The 11,003-nt window shown below is 46.0% G+C and overlaps 1 protein-coding gene across 2 annotated transcripts in view; it reads right to left on the bottom strand.

Moving 5' to 3' along the window:
* Positions 1–2,724: 2,724 nt before the first annotated feature.
* Positions 2,725–11,003, bottom strand: part of cdk7 (cyclin-dependent kinase 7) — a 28,225-nt gene continuing 19,946 nt past the window's right edge. For both annotated transcript variants that reach the window (XM_073048203.1, XM_073048204.1), the window contains 4 exons: positions 6,118–6,204; positions 5,136–5,285; positions 4,210–4,354; positions 2,725–2,947 (listed from right to left, as the gene is read on the bottom strand). In XM_073048203.1, coding sequence (XP_072904304.1) covers positions 2,919–2,947; positions 4,210–4,354; positions 5,136–5,285; positions 6,118–6,204 — 411 coding nt within the window. In that variant the 3' untranslated portion in view covers positions 2,725–2,918. The remainder of the gene's footprint in view (positions 2,948–4,209; positions 4,355–5,135; positions 5,286–6,117; positions 6,205–11,003) is intronic.

Raw genomic sequence — 11,003 nt, 5'->3', positions numbered from 1 at the left:
CCTTTGTAAAGGGGAGGAGGGAGGGGGACACACCTGTATTCCCACAATTGAGTTCTAAGACTGTGATCAAATGATGAAGAAACATCAAGGATGAATGGTTTACAATTTGGAGGGAAATTTGCACGTGAGGTATTCACAAGTCAATTAGCACTTAGACTGTAAATTTGGGAGGTGCTATGAAAGGAAGTTGCTGCAATTACCACATTGAAACACACATAAACCATGCTGTTTTTTTCACATCTATTTTTTAACTCATCATACACATAAAATGGTTTGTGATACTCTTCTACGGTAAAGCTGTTACAAGCCACAACTCAGTTCATACTTAGTTGTTATTATGTTCAAACCAGGAATAGCTCAAAAATCTACATCAATTTCCATGCATTTATGGAATTACAGCAAATATTTTATTATCAAATATTTTTCTGTATCTCAGAGGATATCTTGAATTCTGCCCCTTTATGGACAAAAATACATTTTTTTCATTGTACTTATGTAATTACAATAAACTTGACTTGAAATGTGTGGAGCTGGTGGGCATGTGAACGGGAACAGGTCACAGGGAAATATGAAGGAAGGGGACCATTAAGAGAGCCATCATAGACTTGGTGAGGCATTTGGCCTGCTTTCCTCCTCCTGTCCTCAGAAAATATGATAAATTTTACATTTTACCTTGGAAAACTAGACAGCTGTGGAGGCCAAACCTTTATGTATATTTACGGCAGAGGTTCATAGGCTCTTGACTGGTCAGGGCATGAAGGGATACGGGGAAGAGGGCAGGAGATTGAGACTGAAGGGGAAATGGATCAGCCATGATGAAATGGCAGAGCAGACTCCATGATAGATAGATAGATAGATAGATAGATACTTTATTCATCCCCATGGGGAAATTCAACATTTTTTCCAATGTCCCATACACTTGTTGTAGCAAAAACTCATTACATACAATACAATATGCATCTAAATCACTAATTCAAAAGCATTAATAATAGCTTTAAAAAGAAAAAAAAGTTCTTAAGTCCTGGCAGTTGAATTGTAAAGCCTAATGGCATTGGGGAGTATTGACCTCTTCATCCTGTCTGAGGAGCATTGCATCGACAGTAACCTGTCGCTGAAACTGCTTCTCTGTCTCTGGATGGTGCTATGTAGAGGATGTTCAGGGTTTTCCATAATTGACCGTAGCCTACTCAGCGCCCTTCGCTCAGCTACCGATGTTAAACTCTCCAGTACTTTGCCCACTACAGAGCCCGCCTTCCTTATCAGCTTATTAAGACGTGAGGCGTCCTTCTTCTTAATGCTTCCTCCCCAACACGCCACCACAAAGAAGAGGGCGCTCTCAACAACTGACCTATAGAACATCATCAGCATCTCACTGCAGACATTGAATGACGCCAACCTTCTAAGGAAGTACAGTCGACTCTGTGCCTTCCTGCACAAGGCATCTGTGTTGGCAGTCCAGTCTAGCTTCTCGTCCAACTGTACTCCCAGATACTTGTAGGTCTTAACCTGCTCCACACATTCTCCATTAATGATCACTGGCTCCATATGAGGCCTAGATCTCCTAAAGTCCACCACCATCTCCTTGGTCTTGGTGACATTGAGACGCAGGTAGTTTGAGTTGCACCATATCACAAAGTCCTGTATCAGTTTCCTATACTCCTCCTCCTGTCCATTCCTGACACACCCCACTATGGCCGTGTCATCAGCGAACTTCTGCACATGGCAGGACTCTGAGTTATATTGGAAGTCTGATGTGTACAGGGTGAACAGGACCGGAGAGAGTACGGTTCCCTGTGGCGCTCCTGTGCTGCTGACCACTGTGTCAGACCTACAGTCTCCCAACCGCACATACTGAGGTCTATCTGTCAAGTAGTCCACTATCCAATCCACCATGTGAGAGTCTACTCCCATCTCCGTTAGTTTGTGCTTTAAGATCTTGGGCTGGATGGTGTTAAAGGCACTAGAGAAGTCAAGGAATGTAATCCTCACAGGTCAAATGGCCTAATTCTGCTCCTATATCTTATGTTTTTAAATATCTTGCCTTCACCCTGAGCCTATTACTCGTAGTTCTAGTCTCACCCAAACTCAGTAAAAAATGCCTGGTTGCATTTACCCTATCTATACTCCTCATAATTTTGTCTCCCCTCACTGTTCTAGACTCCAGGGAATGAGATGTCATCTAAATCATGGATCTTGATTTAACAATCCTTTTCTAATGTTAAAAAAGACAAGTCAGACACTGTAACTTCATGACAGCATTTCTAGGGTTTCCACGCCATTTGTAATCCTCTATTTACCTTTATGGAGCTCTGATACTGCAGGTCCAGCAGTATATCATAAGTGTGACCATTATTCAGTCAGCTACTATACAAGCTGAGGGAAAACATTTCAAAGGTCAAAGGTTCTTTTATTATCAAAGTAATACAACTCAGATTTGTCTTCTCCACATAGCCATAAAAAAAAGAAAACCATAGAAGTAGCTGAAAAAAAGGCATCAATCCCCAAATCCCCCCCACACGAAAAGAAAAATATGCAAAAATTCACAAACCCCAAAACCAACCCCTCCCTTGCATAAAAACTAACAGATCACCCGACCTCCAGCCTGCCAATTGGCAACAAGAAAGGATGGGTGAGAGCATGAAAGGAAACATAGAACTGACAGAGGCCAATATGAACTACATATTATAGATCCATGGTACAAAAAGCAATCAATAACACTATATGTATTTCTTATTCATTTATTGGAAAAATTACTGAGATATCATTATTCACAAGTACAAATCAAGACCCTTTTGGACGTAATAAATCTACTCTACTTTGTACACAGCAGCTAAGTCTTTTGAGTTACAATATGTAACAGGTATATTATCTTCTATTGCATATTGGTTCCTTTTCTGTCCAGCATTCAACGACAAAGGTCAGAAAATTAGTCTCTTAGCCAGGCCACCTGAAAATAAATGCAACAGCATTTACTAGTTGATATTAAACAAAATAAATATGCTAAATATTAACACCATTTCAGACAGGCTGCATGAAAGAAATAACGCAACTTTGCAAAATTTAACAGTTCAGTGAATTTGAGACGAGAGTGACTTGACACAATGGACTGAACTGAACTGGGAACAGCTAGCAATCAACTGTTTGCATTTAATTTGCATGCACTTAGTGTCAGATGCATAAATTCGAGACTTCCTGAAGGTAAGACGCTGGTGCATCTGATGGCTCCTTGCGTCATTGGGCAATATTGGGATGAGTAGCAAGGCAGTGGCTCACCAAAGGAAAGGATTCAGATGCACAGCACATCTGGCCTTCAGCTTTATACCAGCAAGGCTGACTGAGGACCAGCATTTCTTTGCAATGAAATGTTGACCTTGAGGAAAAGGGGAAGTACAGGCAAGTGCTTGACTTATTTCACTTCATTTTCAATTATTTATTCAAATTTCAAAGTAAATACAATTGAATTTATGAAAAATAATGCATAACTTAAGACTGATAACATCCATTGTGCAAAAGAGGACAAATTGTACAAATAATAAATAAAAATGTAGATAAGTAACACTGAGAAAATAGAGTCTTTGAAAGTGAGTCCCTAGATTGTGGAATCAGTTCATCATTGAGGTGAGGAAGTTACCCATGCCAGTCCAGAAGCCTGATGGTCATTGGGTAATAACTGTTCCTGAACCTGGTGTGGGACCTAAGGCTCCTGTACCTGACAGTAGCAGTGAGAAGACAGCATGGCCTGGACACTGGGGGCCCTTGATGATGGAAGGTGCATTCTTGTAGCAATGCTTATTAGCCCTGTAATTAAGCTCAGCCTTTTATTGGTTAATTTTTATTATTTACATCAATCTGAAATTTTAGAAACACCTTTGTGTAGGGAAACTCTACAGTTGAGTAGGTGGTAATAGCAAGTAATGAGTCCAAATCAACCCGATGTTTGCCACAATTCTAGAAAAACAAATTGGCTAGCAACATTTCGCTGAGGGAAAAGAGGGATATGTAATATGGGGTCTTCGTTTGGAGAAGCCAACAGGAGTTCAATCCCTAGGGGAATAGTGGTAGATTATCATCTATTATTTGCATGGATATTACTGGTAGAAGTTGTGGTGTTCAAGATAAACCACAAGCATACAAGTTAGACAACATCTTAAAAAGCAATGTGGGGGAAGAAAAAATGGCACTTTCAAATGCACAAAGCCTGCGCATTACCTTGCTCCAGGTTTTCAGTTCGCTTACGCTTGAAGCTTGTCTTAACCTCTTGCTCCTTTAAGACTTCTGTTGAGCAATTGGGTCGGGGCAGTTGAGGTCCTGCTGTTGGTCCTGGACGATTACTAAAATACCTCTTCTTCAGTGCCTAGGAAGATTACATTTCCCCAATTATACTGGAAGTGGCAAGAGGTAATTGAAAATTATGAAACTTCAAAAGAGGTGATTAATTAGTTTTGGTACCATCGAACTATGAACGATCTTGTAATTCAACACTAAGTTCTTCTTCTCTTACCAGTTTTATTTCTCCTCCACTCAATGGCATTGATGTCCCAGTTGCCTCATTACAGGTTGCATAATCCTACTCTCATCTGACATCCACACATTCGTGTTAATGCGAATTTTCGATCAGCATTCAGAATGGCAACAAATTAAAAGTATTTAGTTCCTCATTCCCAATTATGTATTCATTCTCACCATCATTACGTGCCATGTCATTTGATGTGGTTGATTACGCTCTTTTCATGACCATGATTGTTCTTGGCAAATTTTTCTACATAAGTAGTTTGCCATTGCCTTCTTCTGGGCAGTGTCTTTCCAAGAAGGGTTATCATTACTCTTTACAGATTGCCTGGCGTCAATGGTTGCATAACTAGGACTTGTGCTATATGTACCACCTGCTCCCATAGCTTCACATGACCCTGATTGGGGGGTTGCTAAGCAGGTGCTCCACCTTGTCCAAGGGTGACCTGCAGGCTAGTGGAGAGAAGGAACGCCTTCTACCTCCTTTGGTAGAGATGCATCTCCACCCTACCACCCAAGTTATATATTCAACCTCCTAAAATACAAACTTGATTGACTGAATTGACAGCACATTGCTTTTCACAGTTATTTATATAAATCGGTATCATAAATAAGCATCAATTTACCTGTGTAGCTGTTATTCTTGCACTAGGATTAAAAGTAAAGAGATCTTGTAATAATTCAAGTAGGTCATCCCCAGCAGCACTGAATATATGTTCCAATGGAGTTCCAGGAAAGCGTTTAAACGATACATAGTCTGGAAGACTCATCATTCCCTGCAATTAAAAGAAATATTCATGCATGTTGAAATGCCAGATCTGAATGTGGGGCATTAACGTACAACTGCAATAAAATGAGCGTTTATCCTTCTGCTTTTCCAATATGATCCAGATTTGTAAAGAGCATTCATTTTATTGATATTTAATACAACACAAGAAACTCTCGAAGATAAATTAATTTTTAGGAACGGTTTCTTCCCCTCTGCCATCAGATTTCTTAAGTCCATGAACCCATAAACTTTTCATCACCATTTTGCTCTCTTTTTTATTTCATTTTCCTTATTGTAATTTATTTTTATGTATGGTAATATACTGCTGCTGCAAAACAACAAATGTCAGTGAGAATAAACCAGTTTCTGATTCTTTATATAACCTGATCAATGCTGTTAAAAATCATTGCTTTACTTTAATGCATCATATTATTCAAAAGGCAAAGAAAACTGGTTTATTTTTTAGACGTGCTGTACACTTGCAAGATAGGAACATTGTGCTATATTCTCCTCTTTAGGAGCAAATTTTAAGAACATGGCAAGCAGTAATCCATAACAAAAGTAGCACAAATATACACAATTAATTTTAATTTATTAAAAAATCATTAGCAGAATACCTCAAATCCTCTGCCCAATTTTTATACTTCTGTTGAAAGCAAAGTTAATCCAAAATAAGGGGACACATGTAAGACCAATCAAGTGTCCAAATTATGAGGGTGGAGGTCCAGCGTTTCCTGGGCCTCTAACTAACTATGCAGGTAAAATCGCATGCCTTTGGACAAGTGCTTCACCTTTCAGTGCTCATTTGCTTACAGTTCTCATTCAGAAAAATGACTTACAGGCCACAGTTCTTCTGTCGGCGTGCCCAAAGCTTCAAATATTTTTGTCAGTTGGTCTAGATCTGAATCGCCAGGTAAAAATGGTGTCTACATCAATAGAAAATATAAACACATTTAAGCCAGCAATAGCTTTTGGCTATTTAATCTATTTTATTGAAATATGTACAAATAAAGTTGAAATACAATAGTTAATTAGAAAACAACTTTGAAATTCAAATAACACCCTGAATATTTTCATGAACGAAAGATCCAGCTCTACTGTGCCAGTGGATAAACTAGGTATGCGAGTAACCTGGACATTCTCTTCGACAAGTCCAAACACCCGCTATCAGCAAGACAGTACTCCCTACTTTTCCCACTACTGACCAGGAACACGATACACCCAGCAATAGTTTACCCCATGACTCAGTTGGAGAGGCTGCAAGTGAGGGCTGGGGATGAGAGGCCCTGCTGAGGGATGCAGACACTCATCACCAGGACGTGGAGCTCAGAGTGCAGGCCATGCTGGGGACCAGCAGCCACTGCTGCATTAAAACAGACCATCCCTCCTCAACACAGAGCAATCTCCACGGAAACAACAAGAAACCTCCAAGTTGGAGGGGAAGAGTGCGGCCCAGCGCAGAGAGGGCAGACAACAGCGTTCATCAATCCGACAGGAATTGACGAGTAATCCTGCAGGATGTAGGTGGTGCAGCAACAGGTGGAGCAGCAATGTCTGTCACCAGCAATGGCCACGCTCACTGTGCTGGCTGAGGTGCAATCACAGTCCTCGCCAAGCCTGCTCACCACCACATCTCTACACAAAACCATGGGGGGGTGGGGGGGGGGTGGGAGGAGACTGGCTTCGTATTCGCACCGCACTTCTAGCACAGCAGTGGGAGGGTAGGGGGTTCACACAGGTCCCAGGACAATAGTACACAGTGGGAGGGTAGGGGATTCACACAGGTCCCAGGACAATAGTACACAGTGGGAGGGTAGGGGGTTCACACAGCTCTCAGGTACAATAGTACACAGTGGGAGGGTAGGGGTTCACACAGGTCCCAGGTACAATAGTACACAGTGGGAGGGTAGGGGTTCACACAGGTCCCAGGACAATAGTACACAGTGGGAGGGTAGGGGTTCACACAGGTCCCAGGTACAATAGTACACAGTGGGAGGGTAGGGGGTTCACACAGGTCCCAGGACAATAGTACACAGTGGGAGGAGGGTAGGGGGTTCACACAGGTCCCAGGTACAATAGTACACAGTGGGAGGGTAGGGGGTTCACACAGGTCCCAGGACAATAGTACACAGTGGGAGGGTAGGGGTTCACACAGGTCCCAGGTACAATAGTACACAGTGGGAGGGTAGGGGGTTCACACAGGTCCCAGGACAATAGTACACAGTGGGAGGGTAGGGGGTTCACACAGGTCCCAGGACAATAGTACACAGTGGGAGGGTAGGGGTTCACACAGGTCCCAGGACAATAGTACACAGTGGGAGGGTAGGGGTTCACACAGGTCCCAGGACAATAGTACACAGTGGGAGGGTAGGGGTTCACACAGGTCCCAGGTACAATAGTACACAGTGGGAGGGTAGGGGGTTCACACAGGTCCCAGGACAATAGTACACAGTGGGAGGAGGGTAGGGGGTTCACACAGGTCCCAGGTACAATAGTACACAGTGGGAGGGTAGGGGGTTCACACAGGTCCCAGGACAATAGTACACAGTGGGAGGGTAGGGGTTCACACAGGTCCCAGGTACAATAGTACACAGTGGGAGGGTAGGGGGTTCACAGAGGTCCCAGGACAATAGTACACAGTGGGAGGAGGGTAGGGGGTTCACACAGGTCCCAGGTACAATAGTACACAGTGGGAGGGTAGGGGTTCACACAGGTCCCAGGACAATAGTACACAGTGGGAGGGTAGGGGTTCACACAGGTCCCAGGTACAATAGTACACAGTGGGAGGGTAGGGGTTCACACAGGTCCCAGGTACAATAGTACACAGTGGGAGGGTAGGGGGTTCACACAGGTCCCAGGTACAATAGTACACAGTGGGAGGGTAGGGGGTTCACACAGGTCCCAGGTACAATAGTACACAGTGGGAGGGTAGGGGGTTCACAATGGTCCCAGGACAATAGTACACAGTGGGAGGGTAGGGGATTCACACAGGTCCCAGGACAATAGTACACAGTGGGAGGGTAGGGGTACACACAGGTCCCAGGTACAATAGTACACAGTGGGAGAGTAGGGGGTTCACAATGGTCCCAGGACAATAGTACACAGTGGGAGGGTAGGGGGTTCACACAGGTCCCAGGACAATAGTACACAGTGGGAGGGTAGGGGTTCACACAGGTCCCAGGTACAATAGTACACAGTGGGAGGGTAGGGGGTTCACAATGGTCCCAGGACAATAGTACACAGTGGGAGGGTAGGGGGTTCACACAGGTCCCAGGACAATAGTACACAGTGGGAGGGTAGGGGGTTCACACAGGTCCCAGGTACAATAGTACACAGTGGGAGGGTAGGGGTTCACACAGGTCCCAGGTACAATAGTACACAGTGGGAGGGTAGGGGGTTCACACAGGTCCCAGGACAATAGTACACAGTGGGAGGGTAGGGGGTTCACACAGGTCCCAGGTACAATAGTACACAGTGGGAGGGTAGGGGTTCACACAGGTCCCAGGTACAATAGTACACAGTGGGAGGGTAGGGGGTTCACACAGGTCCCAGGACAATAGTACACAGTGGGAGGGTAGAGGGTTCACACAGGTCCCAGGTACAATAGTACACAGTGGGAGGGTAGGGGTTCACACAGGTCCCAGGTACAATAGTACACAGTGGGAGGGTAGGGGGTTCACACAGGTCCCAGGACAATAGTACACAGTGGGAGGGTAGGGGGTTCACACAGGTCCCAGGTACAATAGTACACAGTGGGAGGGTAGGGGTTCACACAGGTCCCAGGTACAATAGTACACAGTGGGAGGGTAGGGGGTTCACAATGGTCCCAGGACAATAGTACACAGTGGGAGGGTAGGGGGTTCACACAGGTCCCAGGACAATAGTACACAGTGGGAGGGTAGGGGGTTCACACAGGTCCCAGGTACAATAGTACACAGTGGGAGGGTAGGGGGTTCACACAGGTCCCAGGACAATAGTACACAGTGGGAGGGTAGAGGTTCACACAGGTCCCAGGACAATAGTACACAGTGGGAGGGTAGAGGTTCACACAGGTCCCAGGACAATAGTACACAGTGGGAGGGTAGGGGGTCACACAGGTCCCAGGACAATAGTACACAGTGGGAGGGTAGGGGGTCACACAGGTCCCAGGACAATAGTACACAGTGGGAGGGTAGGGGGTTCACACAGGTCCCTGGACAATAGTACACAGTGGGAGGGTAGGGGGTTCACACAGGTCCCAGGTACAACAGTACACAGTGGCAGGAGGGTAGGGGTTCACACAGGTCCCAGGACAATAGTACACAGTGGGAGGAGGGTAGGGGGTTCACACAGGTCCCAGGTACAATAGTACACAGTGGGAGGGTAGGGGGTTCACAGAGGTCCCAGGACAATAGTACACAGTGGGAGGGTAGGAGGTTCACACAGGTCCCAGGACAATAGTACACAGTGGGAGGGTAGGGGGTTCACAATGGTCCCAGGACAATAGTACACAGTGGGAGGGTAGGGGGTTCACACAGGTCCCAGGTACAATAGTACACAGTGGGAGGGTAGGGGTTCACACAGGTCCCAGGACAATAGTACACAGTGGGAGGGTAGGGGTTCACACAGGTCCCAGGTACAATAGTACACAGTGGGAGGGTAGGGGTTCACACAGGTCCCAGGACAATAGTACACAGTGGGAGGGTAGGGGGTTCACACAGGTCCCAGGTACAACAGTACACAGTGGGAGGGTAGGGAGTTCACAATGGTCCCAGGACAATAGTACACAGTGGGAGGGTAGGGGGTTCACACAGGTCCCAGGTACAACAGTACACAGTGGGAGGGTAGGGAGTTCACAATGGTCCCAGGACAATAGTACACAGTGGGAGGGTAGGGGGTTCACACAGGTCCCAGGACAATAGTACACAGTGGGAGGAGGGTAGGGGGTTCACACAGGTCCCAGGACAATAGTACACAGTGGGAGGGTAGGGGATTCACACAGGTCCCAGGACAATAGTACACAGTGGGAGGGTAGGGGGTTCACACAGGTCCCAGGTACAATAGTACACAGTGGGAGGGTAGGGGGTCACACAGGTCCCAGGACAATAGTACACAGTGGAAGGGTAGGGGGTTCACACAGGTCCCAGGACAATAGTACACAGTGGGAGGGTAGGGGGTTCACACAGGTCCCAGGACAATAGTACACAGTGGGAGGGTAGAGGGTTCACACAGGTCCCAGGACAATAGTACACAGTGGGAGGGTAGAGGGTTCACACAGGTCCCAGGACAATAGTACACAGTGGGAGGGTAGAGGGTTCACACAGGTCCCAGGTACAATAGTACACAGTGGGAGGGTAGAGGTTCACACAGGTCCCAGGACAATAGTACACAGTGGGAGGGTAGGGGGTCACACAGGTCCCAGATACAATAGTACACAGTGGGAGGGTAGGGGTTCACACAGGTCCCAGGACAATTGTACACAGTGGGAGGGTAGGGGTTCACACAGGTCCCAGGTACAATAGTACACAGTGGGAGGGTAGGGGGTTCACACAGCTCTCAGGTACAATAGTACACAGTGGGAGGGTAGGGGGTCACACAGGTCCCAGGACAATAGTACACAGTGGGAGGGTAGGGGGTCACACAGGTCCCAGGTACAATAGTACACAGTGGGAGGGTAGGGGGTTCACACAGGTCCCAGGTACAATAGTACACAGTGGGAGGGTAGGGGGTCACACAGGTCCCAGGA

This window comes from Hemitrygon akajei, chromosome 6 (assembly GCF_048418815.1).
Source record: "Hemitrygon akajei chromosome 6, sHemAka1.3, whole genome shotgun sequence".
NCBI classification, from domain to species: Eukaryota; Metazoa; Chordata; class Chondrichthyes; order Myliobatiformes; family Dasyatidae; genus Hemitrygon; species Hemitrygon akajei.
This window is presented reverse-complemented; position numbering and strand designations above follow the sequence as displayed.